Source organism: Tiliqua scincoides, chromosome 8, assembly GCF_035046505.1.
Source record: "Tiliqua scincoides isolate rTilSci1 chromosome 8, rTilSci1.hap2, whole genome shotgun sequence".
In the NCBI taxonomy this organism is placed as follows: Eukaryota; Metazoa; Chordata; class Lepidosauria; order Squamata; family Scincidae; genus Tiliqua; species Tiliqua scincoides.
The window spans coordinates 56118157-56133561 of NC_089828.1; the positions used below are offsets into that span (position 1 = coordinate 56118157).

Sequence of the window (15405 nt, forward strand, 5' to 3'; positions counted from 1 at the left end):
TGGTGCCACCTTCTTGGCTCTTGAGAGATTTTGTGAGATCCAAGATGGCAGCGCCCGGCTGAGCTGGAAAGAAGAGGCTGCAGGGGTTCCATGACCCAAGTAAGTTTAGGACCCACTGCCCTAGGGACACGCAAGACTGAATTTGGTTCATGCTACCTATATCCTCAGGAGCTCAGGGCAGGATACAGTAGCTGGCCAAAGGCCAACCAGTGAGGGTTCGTGGGTGGGGATTTGAATCCAAGACTCATCAGCATGCCAGCTCTCCTTTAAACATTGCTGGAGCTGTTACACAGTGTATTTCCTTCTGCCAACAGCTCCACTGTTGCCATCCCTTCTGCTCTTCCTTCCACTAACATTAATGAGGGAGACAAGCAATGATTTTCCATGCAGCAGCTGCCACTCCGCTATCTACAGTAATCAAACAGGCCTCTGCTTGAGAGGAGCCAAATATCTGCCCATTAGCACTGGGGGCTTCCTTCCCACTACTTAGCTTTATTTCCTCAGCAACCAGTATTGAAAGCTTTGGTGTTTACCTTGCAGCTGTCACTGTTGGTACAAGTAACAATGCCCAGTGCCCGCACGTGAGCTCAGGCCCACAGATTACAGAGCCAGCCACCATTGGCTGTCAGGTTTTTTTCCCCCAAATCAGGTTGAAAGAGGCGTCTTCTAAAGCTGTTTTAAGTCTTAATTAACAGCTTCCTCCAGGCAGCTTTGACTGCTTCCCTTAAAACAGTGCGGCAACATTCGCCTTTATGGTCTTCACATCCACCAGGAGACACTTCTGGGCTCTGTGGCTCTGTTTCTAGGGCAACTGTCTAAAGTTGCCCTAAAAACAATCAAAGATCTTGGAAGAGTTTTTCAACCGCTATGTTCCAGACTCCTGCAGCACCCCTGCAGACTTTTCACGGCACACCAATGTGCCACGGCACACTGGTTGAAACTCGCTGTGCTACCGCTCCAGCAGTCACAGTTTAAATCTCAGAAAACCACAGACTTGCTAGATACCCTTAAGCATACCTCTGTGGTTCAAGTCACTACCTGCACTAAGGGGGGAAAAAAAAACTGATCTAACTTACAGGATTCTTGTGCTCTTCACAAACCAGCACCTGCTTTCAACACCAGAATGCTGTCAATGTTAACTTTTACATGGCACTACCTGTTCCTCTGTGCTGGAGCAACCCCCCACCCCCACCCCAAGATTAGGCACAGAGTTTTCAGAGATCCCCCTCTCTCTTACAACCAGGTAGTTTGGTCCACCTGCTGTTCTGCTATGAACTGTGACGGAAGGTGGACTTGGCCCTTCCTGTCTGCACACAGCCTATCACTGCATGAATTAGGGGTGAATAGGAGGCACACTGATCTGTAGAGGGAAGATCCTGCTGGAGGGGTGCAAAACTGGACTGTGGTTGACCGCACACCTCCAGTCCAGCAATTCCAGGAAACCTGAGTCAGACTCTCAGGAACAGCCTTGAGGGAGCCATTTGGAATAAGGTGCATTGCATCAGAAAGACCAACACTCATCACTGAAGAACAGTGTATTTGGCACCTTATAGCGTGTTCCGCTTTAGGATCAAAGCAACCCCATTTCAGAACAAGAATCCGTCCTCCCCTCGCTAAGCCTCGACAACCTGTTGCAGAACTGAAGAGTCTCGCCCACCGGCAGGAGAGCACTTGCTTCAAAAGAGACAAAGACAACCCACTTCAGAGGCCGCTCAGTTCCAACTTCCTGCGCACCCAACAGCAAGAGTTCAGTCCCTCTCTGGAAGCTTTTCAGTTATAATGCCTGAAGTAATAGAATACCCATTGGTGTCCTATGAATAGACTCAAGTGTTCCTCGAGAGGCTGCTGATGTGGTGTGCCTTCTGGTAGGCTGCTGGCAAGGAATTCCGGGAGATGCCAGGCTGGCACAAAGTAGCAGCCAACTGTAACGGTCAATAATGCCGGTTTTGGCTGTCTGGTCCGGTTTGCATCCTAAACAAAGGACTTGACCAGAGTCACCATGTGGTCCACTCCACAAGCAATGTCCATCACTTCCCCTGGCACCGTTACCTAGAAAAGAAAGGTCAGAAAAAATAAGTGTGCTTTCGATCCAGCCCAGCATTTCTCAACATTTGTCCCCTACGCGCTATGCATGGTCCACCTGTTGGGCGCAACTGGTGATGATGTCATCACCAGTTACTTCTGGATTGGGAGGTGAGATAGAATGTGGCAAACACCAGTAGGAGGCTCAGGGTGGACAGAAGGGTTTTTCTGAGCATGCGAAAAGTGCATAATGGAGCTCTGCCCACATAGTCAAGCCTCCTACTGGTGCCTGTCATGTTGCATTACTGGTCTCTCTACCAGGCAGCAGGGTTCTGGGTTTCCCAGGTGTACCACCAGACACCACCTGAAAGACCACCATTGATCTAGCCCTTTTCATTTCATGGCGCACTGAGAAGGTGCTAAAATTGTTACAACACACCATCAGTGTTGTTGTTTTTTTACAATAGACAAGGCACACTGTACTGCCAGCAGGGAGCTCACATCTCCAATGGCCCAACTAATAACTGACCCTCTCCCAAATTCCCACAGGGCACCTACAGACCATAACAGCACACCAATATCCGTGGCACACCTATTGAAAATTGCTGGGCTAGAGGGAGCTTTGGCATGCAGAACCCGTGCTCAGCCGATCAGAGCAGAGAGCATGGAGGTCCAGGTGGACCAAGGGTCCGACAGCATCACTGTTCAAGCCTGATGAGTGGGGGGGGCAGGGGGAATAGCTCAGTGATAGAGCACATGTTCAGAGAGCCCCAGCTGCAACCCAGTAGCAGGAATGGGAGACCGTTCCACCTGACACCAGTGGCAATCCTGGCCACTCTGGCACCTCCAGGGATGCTGTCTCCACTTGGAGGTGCCACCACCCCAGACCCACTGTCTCCCCCTTAGGTGTTCTGGGGGCCTTCTAAGGGTCTTTAAACGTCACTTCCTGTTTTTGCCTGAAAACCGAAAGTGACGCTTAAAGGCCTTCCAGAGACCTTAGAAGGGCTTACGATGGCCAGGGAGGCCACATGCAGCCTCTCCAGCCCTCAGAACGCCTCCAGGGGGAGGCAGCAGGTGCGGGCAGACAGCACAAACCTAGATGGCCAAAAGATCTGACTCAGTAGGAAACAGCTTCATACTTTCACACTCTCACGATGGCCTCCATCAGTGCTCTTTTTACTAGAAAGCATTTGAAAAGGAGCTCTGGGTGGGGGAGGGGGGAATATCCCCAAAGCTGGTTTTGTCCCCAGAGTTGCTGGTGTGTTACAGGGAAAACACAAACTGATCAGCACCCCTCCCTGCCAGTATTTTCTGGCTGCTTCAGTGTAAGTCAACAGAGACAAGGTCAGCTATACAATCTTCCAGGGCAAATGGAGATTGGCGGGGGGGGGGGATTCCTCCTGCCTTTTTCCCCCCCGGCTTTCCCATCAAGAAACAAGGCAGGAGGGGGCGAATGTCGGCTAGACAAGTCCTCTGTCCATCTCCATCTGTCACTTCTATTCAGAAGTAGGCCGGGGACAGCATCTCATCCTCCCAGTAAAGCTGGACAGCATCTCACTGACCCAGTAAAGCTGAAGCATTACTACAAGTCCTGCATGCCAGGTTCTCCATGGACTGTTTTCCCAGTTAAGTCTGATCCAGAAGGGGGGCGGGGCACATGATATGTTTTGGGCTTGCAGTCCATTCTCCTCCAAGAACATCAGTGGCCTCAAGGAGATTCTCCTTACCCTCCAGGGAAAGTACTGGTCCTCCATTCTGCCAATCCCCAGACAACCTCGGACATTCTTGCCCCACACAAAGAGCTCGCCCCGGTCTGGAAGCCAAAACAGAACACACCGAGTGGTCAATCGGGTGACCTTCGTGGGCCACATCTGCACCTTTTCAACTCTTCCAACTGGCCTGCTTATTTCATAGGTCACATTTTCCTCCACTGCCATCACTCTTCAATCATTTAAGAATGAAAGAGACAGAACGCTTGTCTCCCACTGGCTATGGACATGGATCCAGGGTGGGGGGGGAGAGTGTTCTTGTGAAACAGAGCCAAAGAAAAGGGGGGGAACTCAACAGATTCATTTGGGAGGTCTCTCTCTGTAGGGTAGGTGGAGGAAGAGCTGACACAACTCACTGTCTGCTGCCCCCTACAGGGTGCATTTAATTTGCTGGATTGCTCCTTCCAAGAGAGGGGGGGCAGGAATCAGCCCAGAACTCTGGGCCCTTTCTTCAGTTCAGTGGGGAAGGAATAGGAGCCGCCCCATTTTTTGCTTTTAATTTTGCATTAAAACTAAAGTGCTGGGAGTCGGACTTAGACCTGGAAGATCCAAGTTTGAATCCCTGCTCAGTCATGAAGCTTTCTGGGTGACCTTGGGGCAGTTACTCTCTCTCTCAGCCCCCCCCACCTCGCAGGGTTGCTGTAAGGACAAAAAGGAGGGGAAGAACTATGTACATCACCCTGAGCTCCTTGGAGGAAATGCAAAAAATAAATAAATGCGCCAGGGCATCAGATTACAGCATGGCCACAAAAGCACCCCATCACCACAAACATTGCATCAGATTTTGTACCTTCCTCACAGGCTTCTTTATCACTTCTTCCTACCCTGCTTTCCTACCAGCTTTGCATTCCTACCTACCACTTGCTTTGCATTCAGAAGATCCCAGGATTCATCTCTGGCAGCATCGTCAGGGAGCCCACAGGAAAATTCCTGTCTCAAGCCCCATGGAACTCCTGCTGCCAGCCAGTGCAGACCATCCTGAAGGACCAAGGGCCTAAGATAACTTTGTAAGATCATCCCACACCTCTGCAAACCTATCACCTCCATCTTCCTCCTTCACGTGGCTCCTCCCTTCTCTAGACCCCAGGTGAAGTTTTATTCTGTCCCGTCTTTCCCGTTCCCTCAGAGCATGCTCTTTCAACATTCTCAATTGTCAATACACTCAGCAGGCGAGACATATGTACGCATTCCATGACATCACAGCAGTTCAACCAACAGGACGTTTTGGGAGCAAGAAAGCAGTCTCTCACAGAATACGCATTTTTTTACCGTGCTCTAATGGGATCTAACGCGTATAAAAATGGGAACACAATCTTAAACTTTTTCTTCTTCAGCTGATGCTGAAACCGGTGCCGATTCAATCAGGGCTTGCGTATAGCTCCAACACAAAAGCAGCTGCTGCAGAAGCTATAATGGGAACGGCCCTGGATGAAATACTAGTGAGAAGAAGTATGGCTGGTGGCCACATGTGTAAATGCCTTTTCTATAGTAGCACAAGCTTATGGAACTCCCTGCCACATACAATCAGGTAAGCAGCACCCATATCAGAATTCCAGTAGCTCCTGAAAACCCTGGGAAGTGTGGACAGCAGACCTGCAATTGGTCCAGAAGCCAAATTCTTTTTCCATTTTGTATTCTTTGCGATTCTGCTGTGGTTCCTGTTATTTTATACAGTGTACTGTATACACAGAATCCGTGGGGAATCCATTCCACGCCCCCCCCCATGGATACCAAATTCCATGAATAACTAAATCCACAGAGGACCCTCAGAGGACCTCCCAGATGCGAAGTGGCTTCCAATTGTGTCCAGGTAGCCTTCTGAAGCACACGGAGGCCACACATGGCTGCCCCGGACCTCAGGAGGCCTTCCGGACGGGACAGAAAGTCAGTTCCAGTTTGTGTCCAGGAGATACTCTCAGGCCTTCCAGCTGCAGGCTCGACATCCACAGATATTCACTGATGTCAAATCTGCAGATAAGGAGGGTCCACTGTATTATATAACTGTTTTAAAAATGCATGTTTAGTCATCATTCCTATACTCGATCATTACTCGATCATTACTAAATCGATGGTAAGGCCACACCTGGAGTATTGCATCCAGTTCTGGTCGCCACATCTCAAAGGACATAGTGGAAATGGGAAAGGTACAAAAGAGAGCAACTAAGATGATTACTGGGTTGGGGCACCTTCCTTATGCGGAAAGGCTATGGCATTTGGGCCTCTTCAGCCTAGAAAAGAGACGCCTGAGGGGGGACATGATTGAGACATACAAAATTATGCAGGGGATGGACAGAGTGGACAGAGAGATGCTCTTTACACTCTCACATAACACCAGAACCAGAGGACATCCACTAAAATTGAGTGTTGGGAGAGTTAGGACAGACAAAAGAAAATATTTCTTTACTCAGCATGTTGTTGGTCCGTGGAACTCCTTGCCACAGGTTGTGGTGATGGCATCTGGCCTGGACGCCTTTAAAAGGGGAGTGGACATGTTTCTGGAGGAAAAATCCATTACGGGTTACAAGCCATGATGCGTATGTGCAACCTCCTGATTTTAGAAATGGGCTATGTCAGAATGCCAGTGCAAGGGAGGGCACCAGGATGCAGGTCTCTTGTTATCTGGTGTGCTCCCTGGGGCATTTGGTGGGCCGCTGTGAGATACAGAAAGCTGAACTAGATGGGCCTATGGCCTGATCCAGTGGGGCTGTTCTTATGTTCTTATTACCCTGCCATAAGTGAGATGGAACAGCAGAACACAATAAAGAGATGAAAGAGACTATCCAGACTTGGAGCAAGACAAAGAGAGACCATTTCCTCATCAGCCACACATCTAAGAAACTTACTGGTGATCGCGGCAAACTGGCTGAGACCGCAACGGATCCGAGTCACGCGGATGTCAGCGCTGAAGTCAGACAAGCCAAACAGAGTAGGGGGGATCATTTCCGGAGTCGCTGCTTCCATCAGCTTCGGTCCTTTCCCAAGTATTCCATAGCCCCACACAAATACGTGACCTTCCTCTGGGTTGGGCGGAAAACAAGTTCAGCGACTGGCCATTCATTCCTTTGCCACAGGCTCTGAGGGCCCAGATTCGAGAACATGAGAGACGGGCTTACCATTTACCAGCGCACTGACCGTCCCTCCACAGCAGACGTCCTTCACCCTCCCAACCTTGAAGGGAAGATGTCTGGGCACGTTTACCTGGGCAAGGAAGGAAGTTCAGAAGATGATTTCCTCTAGTTTTTTGCTTGGTCTCTTTCAAAGACCAATTAAATTTTATGTGGAAGGAACAAAGGGCAAGATGATGTAAAACGTATCTAAATTAAAACCAAGAACCACAGTCCAGGTTCTCCCACAAACTCAGAGGCGTATGCATGCCCTACCCTGTAGTCATATCCTGAATGTTCAGAAGTTACAGCCAAGCACAAAATTCAATGTGCTGCTAGTCCAAGCTTTGCCTTTTTCTTTCCTCCCTTGATTTAAATTTGATGCAGCAGAAACAGAACAAAAAAAAGCACGACACTTCAACGCTTGTCAAAATGCTAAACAAATTCTTCACCTTCAGCAAACTCTGCCCCCAAGTACTCCACAACGCTATGATCTCATCACGCACACTCAGAAACTGGCATTGGGTGAGGAGTACAACATCCAGACCATCTCAGCTCTCACATAGTTTCCTGGGTTCTCCTGTCTTGAGTTTCCTGGGGTCTTTTTTTGTTTGTTTTCATTTTAAGCCAGGTCTAAGCCTTAAGTTAACAATACTCAACGTTTTCCTTCTCACAACACACTGACTTCTATGGTCTTTGGCTCTTGTGATGTCACTTCCAGCTTCCAGGAGACTCTTCCGGGTTCTGTGGCTCTGTTTCTTGGGCAACTGTCTATAGTAACAAATTGTCTGTCCCTCTTCCTCAGATAGCAATACAGACAGTTGCCCTGAAAACAGAGCCACAGAACCCAGAAAAGTTTTTCAGTAATTTTTAATGCTGTGCTGCAATCTCCCGTGGCACACCTGCAGACCTCTCGCAGCACACCTATGTGCCACAGAACATTGGTTGAAAGCTTCTGTCTTAAGTGAATGAACACTGTATGGTAAAAGGAACAAAACCCCAGCAGGCTAATCTTGCCCATCTTTAAACTCAGAGATCCCACCTGTCTGCTCCAGCACCTTCCCACCAGCACCAGACACCCACATGTTTGACCAGCGGACCTCCAAGGACAAATCCCTGCCCACCAGGCCCTACAAAGTTCCACTCTCTCAAAGAAGAGCCCTGTTGGATCAGGCCAAAGGCCCATCTAGTCCAGCTTCCTGGATCTCCCAGTGGCCCACCAGATGCCTCAGGGAGCACACAAGACAACAAGAGACCTGCATCCTGGTGCTACTCCCTTGCACCTGCCATTCAGAGACAGACTACCTCTAAAAGCTGGGGAGCAAATATAGTCATCATGAGCATCCCCATACGTTACAGAAATAAGTGTTTCTTCTGAGTTTGTTCCAACCTGGGTCAATTCGGTTACAGCAGCCAACTGCAGGTATTCGGAGTTTCCCCAGCCAAAGAGGTCACCGTCCTCTGACACAGCAAGGCAGCAATCACCGTAAGTGGTAACCTTAGCAATGGGGACACCAGCAATATCCCCACCCAGTTTTGCAGGGGTGCTGGTAATGTCGTAGTGACCGAGGCCTGATTTGGAAAGAGGAAGAGAAATACTTCATTGCAGGTATATACAGTGCAAAATTGGTGGACTTGGGGGTCTGTCAGTGGGACAGAGAAATGGGAGCAACTGTGGACAAAGGAGAAGTTTGTGCATGCTCAGAAGACTTCTGCAAAAAAAATACTAGTGTGCACATTTGAAGACAGAATGAGAAGAATCACAGAGTTGGAAGATACCCAAAAGATCATCTAGTCCAACCCCCTCCCTGCAGCAGGCAATCCTCCTAGCACAAGTCCAGCAGGTGTGGGGAGATGGAGGTATAGTCCCAGACTGCTGAGGTTTGAGGCTAGCCAAGCAGAACCTTCTTCATCTAGACCTCAACTTGTGGGGTGGGGGAAATTCTGTTTTTTCATCTCCTAACACCCATGGCCATTTCCAAGCCCTTGATGCTTTTTACCCAGCATTCCACAGCTCTTCTCACAAGTTGCAGCTCCAACTACCTGTTTGGCCATCTGCTCCCCACCCACAGGCAAAGACATCTCCTTTCTCCGTCCGGAAGAGGCTGTGATCCTGCCCACAGGCCACCTAGGTGCAAATATAAAGGGGGCAGAGGTTTGGAAGCAGGGGGGACAAAAAGATGGGCAAAAGGAGGATTCAAAATTAAATGTGACTGCTTAAAAACAATTAAATCATGGTAAAATATGCATTCAAAAGGATGTCTTACTTGGGCAACTCTGTTTTCACACTCGGGCAGTCTGTGGATCAGCTGGCTTCCGCTGGATCAGGGAGAGAAGGTCAAAGAAAACAGTGGACATGTATAATTTGGTTTGCAATCCAGACAACTACTCTGTAAAATAAGTGAATGTCATTATCTCTATATTACAGATGGGGAATACTGAGGCTGATGGGAAATGGCTTGCCCATTCCCCAAGTCTGTAGAAGATAAGAGATTCAGACCTGGGGAATTCCAGTTTGCATCTTGGTCTCTTTTAGCCTCTATACTACCTCAACTCTGGTGGAAAGAGGAATTAGCAGTGTACACATGCACGGAGAAGTTACCAAAACCCACAGATTCATTGAATCCACAGGTGGGGGCCATCAGAGGACCTGATCACATCTGGGAGGTCAAGTGAGCCCCTCTCACACCAAGTCAAATCCACACATGCCAAACCTGCAGATAAAGAGCCCCCCCCCCCCAAGTAATCTAATAGCTCCCTATTTCACAAGCTTACAATCTAAAAAGATGCAGAACTCCCACCAGCAAACAGCCATTAGAAGAGACACTGTGCTGGCGTAAAGAGGGACAGTTACTCCTCCCCAGCGAAATATAAGAGGACCATCACTTGAAAATGTACCTCTTTACTTGTTTCAGATTTTAAATTAAGTAAGCTTTTCATTCCAACAGATGGATTAAAACAATCTTGTCAATTAATCCTAGCCATTGATTAATTAAATCTGCATCCATTGCATATAATAAAACACAGCAGTTCCTAAGGGGGGGAAAGCACACTTGGAATCAAGAGGATATAAGCGAGTCTTAGAATAGGTATTCCCATATCTCTCTCCCCCACAAGACAAAATTCTTCTCCTGCAGTCCCAGGGCTGCTATGCTTTTAAAGTATTTTTTTAAATCACATCCCATGACTGATGGGAATGATTTTTTACCATATCAAGGTGGGTTCATTGGATAAGTCAACCCATGTGTTTTCAGGTTAGGCAATTTGGTCCTGGTCTAGTAGTTAAATATTATTGTAATAATCTGGAAGCAGAGGGGTCAGCTGGAACCAGGCAGATTCTCGTACCTGTAAATTTCACCTTCAATCACTTTTCGGCCACACTGGCCATAAGCATTGTTCCCCATGCTGAAGACTGAAACAGAGTTATGGGTTGCAATCAGAAGAATATCATGTTCCACTCCACCCTTTTGGAAGGTGGCACTGCCTTTATGCACACACACAAGCTCCGTGAATGTTTGGGGACTATTTTAAAATATCCAACTGCAGTCAAAACCAGGAGGGTAGTTGTCCAGTGCTCCAACCCTCCTGTGCAGACATCTGCAAAACCAATTACTGGGGCTGGGCTGGAGAGGATTGTGGGGTGAGAAAGAATATATGGCAAGTGTAGAGACAGGGGGTGCTCCTTCCTTCCCACCCACCCACCAGACTAAAAAGCACTGGAAAACAAGGATGAAGATGCATGACAAATCAAGATTCTTTGAACTTGCCAGATTACCACACCTCCTTCTTTGTCAGTCAGCACCAAGGAGTGCGCTCTCCCACAAGACACCTGCAGGACTCTGGTCTGCTGGGGTTTGTCCAGGGGCAATGGAACAGGGCTTGGCTCCAAGATGTATTCGTAGCCTTTTGCTTTGAAGAAGAAGAAAAAAAAAGACAACCAATTAAAAAAAAACTAAGACAAACTGACCACAATTTACGACCAGAGCTCTAAGCATTCAGCTACAAATATTCAGAGGTACCCTGCCCCATACATGAAGTTTTCACTGCTAACTGACATGGCCAACAGCCAAAATGCAGCACTTGTGCGTCAGCCCAAAGCTCCATCAAGCACAACATCCGTTTTCTAACATGACCAGTCAGATGCCCTCGGAAAGCCCACAAGCAGATCAGGAAGGTAATGACCCTCTACTGTTTTACAATCCCTAAACCTGGCATTAAGAGGTAGAGTGCCTCTGTACATGGAGGTTCTACTAATAATTATTACTGCTAACAGGAAGCTCTGTTGGATCAGTCTAGAGGCCCATCTAGTCCAGCATCCTTTTTCCATCAGTGGTCAAGTCAGTTGCTTTTGGGAAGCTCACAAGGAGACTATGCGTGAAGGGCCACAGCCCACAGAGACCCCAGCCATGCCTAAATCCTACTGAAGTCATGCAGCATAAAGACATCATTCAGCAACCCTGTGCAAGGGACTCCAGTGGAATTTAGATGACCCCCAACTTCCTAATTGGGTTGTAGCAAGTGCCCTAACAGAGGTTACCAAAAGAGGTAGGAGTGAGGGATGGAACACCATCTTCAAAACTCCAAACCTCATCAAGGGTCCAGGTACTTACAGCGATCTTTCCTGCTGTGATGAAAGCCAATCTGAGAGTCTTTGTTTAGCCCCATTCCCCAGACTTTCGTAACATCCGTGGTTTTGGAGGATAAAAGTGTGAATCCATAGCCACAGGCGGCAGAGGAGATCTTTCAAGGAAAGGTAATGATATGTAGTTTAATACAGATACAGAAAAATGGGTAGAGAGCCAGGGTTGTTGCGAGGAGAAAGCCCCAAATTCAATCCCTGGCATTTCCAGATAGGATAGGAAAGACCCGCTTTCAAACCATGGAACATAGTTGCGTGTCAGTAGAAAATACTAAACTCAATGGCCAAGACTCTGTTTAAGTCAGCCTTATGTGTTCCTAGAAAACCTCTCTAATGAATGGAATAGAAGGGACCATGAACAGAATTTTGGAACCAGTAACTTTGCACAAGTGACATAGACACCAGCAACTCAGCTAAGCGATACAATATTTATCTATTTATATCAGGCTTTTCTGCCCCAAAGGGCACCCACGGCAGCTCACGTATCAGACTATATATATAAATCATAAACGTATATAAAAATAAGATACAGAAATAAACATAACCAACCCCTCCCCTCCCCCCCTCAAAAGCTAGCAGACAAAGAAATGTTTTTAAGCCTTGCCCATACTTCTCCGTAGAGGATGATTGTAGATCTCCGGGAAGAATGGTTTGGAGGAGTGGTGCCACAACAGAGCACCACCATTTCCTTCACCTTGGATGGCAGTGGAACTCTTAGCAGGGACCTGCCAGATGATCTAAGGCAGCCATTTTCAACCACTGTGCCGTGGCACACTGGTGTGCCGCAAGTGGTCCACAGGTGTGTCACAGGAATTTGGGAGAAGGTCATTTATTAATAGGGCCAATGGGAGATGCGAGCCCCCACTGGCAGCATGGTGTGCCTTGTCAATTGTCAAAAACCTGGTGGTGTGCCTTGACCATTTTAGTGCCTTGTCAGTGTGCCGTGAGATGAAAAAGGTTGAAAATCACTGATCTAAGGAGTGGGGGATTCCAAAAGTACTTTGTTCCCAGGCCATATATGAATCCTCCATAGCTCAGAAAGCACATCTCTCAATACAAGCCCACTAGTGATTGAAAGGAGAGTTCTTACTCCATGTGAGCATAAAAAAAAACCTCTCTTGATCATGTGAACATGGAAGGTGACTTCTATGGAGTCAGGCCCTTGGTCATTCCAGCTTTGTATTGTGTACCTTGACCAGCATCAGCTCCCCAGGGTTTCAAACAAGCATCTTCCTTAAGTCTGCCTGGAGTCACCAGCCAAGACTGAACTCCTGCATGCAAAAGACATGCTCAGCCACTGAGCTACGACCTCACCTCAGACCAGGATCTGCCTTGTACAGCATCCTCTTTTTATCTTTTCAGACCCTTCCAGGAAGCCTCAAAACAGGGCAACTGAAAGGGGAAAGTGGCCCACCTGCCCCCCATCTCTCCCTCACCTTCGTCTCCAGATCCAGGCGATAGGGAGTGGGTTGGATCCTCCGCCGCTTCTTCCACCCGGCGTCAGGCACGACGAAGCTCGGGATGCCCAGAGCCCCGGAGTAGGAGAAGCCCCACACATACACCCGGTCTTTCCTCTTGGCGTGCCTGCCCACGTACTGGAAAATGGGGGTGCTGCTGTCGGCCTCCTGGAGGTCCCGGGTGCTCTGTGTCCCGGTGGCTTTCGCTAGGCCCCTGGAGGGCCCCTGCAGGGAGGACCCCCTGGAGGGGCTGAGAAAGGGGTCCAGTGCGGCTCTGGTGGGAATGTGAGGAGCCCCCCAAAGGGAACCCAGTGCCCTTCCTGGGGGGGCCCTGCTGTGCATGCTGGGAAGCCCAGGAGTCCCCCCTGCCTTCCTCAGGGGGCCCAGAGGCAGCCCCTTCTTGGGGCCCAGGTGGGCACCCCAAGGAGGCTCCAGGGCCTTGCTTGGGACTCCCCCCACTCCTCTATGGGGCCTGAGCCACTGCAGCACAGTGGATCCCAGTGGATCCCTGACCCCTTTCTGAAGGGCTGACAGCAGTCCACGCCCTGAGCCCATCACAGCCTCCCCCAAGGGATCAGAGACCCCCAAGCCTCCCTCCCATCTGGGCCCCCTGCAGCATGGGCATGGGCAGCGCCATCTTGCCCACCTTCCCCCTTTGACCCGCTTCCTGACCTCTGCGCAGGCGTGGGCGCCGCGGCCATGACAAGGAAGGCACGATTCCCCAGGGACAGCTTTCTTCTGCGCAGGCGCAGAGGCTCACGGTCGTGAACGTTCTGTTATGACTGTACCGCGGGAGAGGTTGTTCTGCGCAGGCGCAGATACTCGCAGAGTGGGTCGCCATGACACGAGAGGCATGATGCTAATGCCTATAGAGTCGGGTTGGAGGCGGCGGCCATGAAACCAGAGGCAAATGGTTGCCTCTCTCATTCATTGTCTTTGACTGGTCAAAGGGGTGATCTTGGTGGCATTGCAAAGGCACTAGACCTCATGATCATAAATAAACCGCATGGCCTGACACACCCTGATTATTTCTGCTCATTTAAGTCTTTCATTTAAATTAAGGCAACATTAATTAATCAATCATTAATCAAACAATTAATGAAGCAATCAATTAAAGGTTTCCTTTTCCCTCCCAGTTGCTATTTTAAGGTTGTTTTGATCTTAAAGTAGCAGCTGGGAGGGAAAAGGCAAACTTTGATTGATTAATTGATTTAATTAAATAATTGATTGATTGAAGGTTGCCTTTTCCCTCCCAGTTGCTACTTTAAGATTAAATCAACCTTAAAATAACAGCTGGGAGGGAAAAGGCAATCTTTGATTGATTGATTGATTGATTGATTGATTGATTGATTGATTGATTGATTGAAGGTTACCTTTTCCCTCCTAGTTGCTATTTTAAGATTATTTTAATTTGGAAGGATTTTTTTTCTTTCCTCCCCCCCTTTTTTTTTGCAAGACCCCTCCCAAAATGCATGTATTGAAGCAGTGGTTTTCAACCTTTTTCATCTCATGGCACACTGAGAAGGCACTAAAATTGACAAAGCACACCATCAGTTTTTGTTTTGTTTTTGACAATTGAAAAGGCACACTACACTGCCAGCCAGGGGGCCCACACGCCCCTATGGCCCCACTAACAAGTGACCTCCCCCAAACTTCCACATCGCACCTGTGAACCAGTCATGGTAGAGCATATTTTGATCTATTGCCCTGCGCACTGTACACTTCGAAAGCTGTACTTGGAGCCTTTTTTATGCCATCCTGTTGGTCCATTTATTGATCCCCTTTTTGTTCTGCTTAGCGATAATCACGTAAATATTACTAAGGCAGTTGCTAGTTTTTTGTCTCATTAAAATATCCCCCCCTTCCTAAAAATCTCTTTTTTCCTCTTTCCCTCTTCTATCTTTGGACCATTTCCCTCTTCCCTGCCTCACTATGTTTTTCTTTAGTGATTGTCATAATTTGTTTTGTTTATCTTGTTTATTTGTTATATGCCAATAAAGGTTGTGAAGTGAACCAGTCCTGGCACATTCATGTGCCAGGGCACATTGGTTGAAAATTGCTTGAGGGTGGGGTAAAAATGCATCAATGAAAGTAAATAAAAGCTCTAGTATGCTGCAAGCACTGTGGGAGAGAGGAGGTGGCAGCTTGCGATTTTGCAGTAAATGGTTAGGGCAAGAGGTGGGGGTGCAGCTTTTGTAGCACGGATTCACTGACATGCTGGGGGCCCAGTGGAAAGGGGACCCAAGACCCAGCTGCCAAGCAAATGACAGATTCCTTTACAAGAGCCATGAATCAGACAGCAAAGGACATGCAGCCCTTCCCAGACTAGAAATCAAACACCAGGGTTTGGGGGTATAAAGGGGCCATAGCAGTTGGCATAGCTAAAGGGGGGTGCAAAGCACTAAGTTTTGCAG

At 48.4% G+C, this 15405-nt stretch overlaps 1 protein-coding gene across 1 annotated transcript; it reads right to left on the bottom strand.

The window, feature by feature from the left end:
* Positions 1 to 1520: 1520 nt before the first annotated feature.
* RCC1L (RCC1 like) lies at positions 1521 to 13564 on the bottom strand. The gene is made up of 11 exons (XM_066635922.1): positions 12971 to 13564; positions 11506 to 11635; positions 10676 to 10804; positions 10241 to 10307; positions 9163 to 9214; positions 8939 to 9023; positions 8286 to 8467; positions 6905 to 6989; positions 6635 to 6808; positions 3750 to 3835; positions 1521 to 2049 (listed from the first exon to the last, which is right to left on the bottom strand). Exons 1-11 carry the CDS (start codon positions 13544 to 13546, stop codon positions 1972 to 1974), a joined length of 1644 nt encoding a protein of 547 aa, XP_066492019.1. The 5' UTR covers positions 13547 to 13564; the 3' UTR covers positions 1521 to 1971.
* Positions 13565 to 15405: the final 1841 nt, after the last annotated feature.

What these genes read in the sequence shown, in the direction of transcription:
- RCC1L (XM_066635922.1), bottom strand. Translation starts at nt 13,546, where the DNA reads ATGGGCTCAGGGCGTGGACTGCTGTCAGCCCTTCAGAAAGGGGTCAGG. An exon ending in GCTGACTGACAAAGAAGGAG is followed by an intron (nt 10,308 to 10,675) that starts GTGTGGTAATCT and finishes ACTCTGTTTCAG; the next exon opens with TCTTCAGCATGGGGAACAAT. An exon ending in ATTGAAGGTGAAATTTACAG is followed by an intron (nt 9,215 to 10,240) that starts GTACGAGAATCT and finishes TCCCTGATCCAG; the next exon opens with CGGAAGCCAGCTGATCCACA.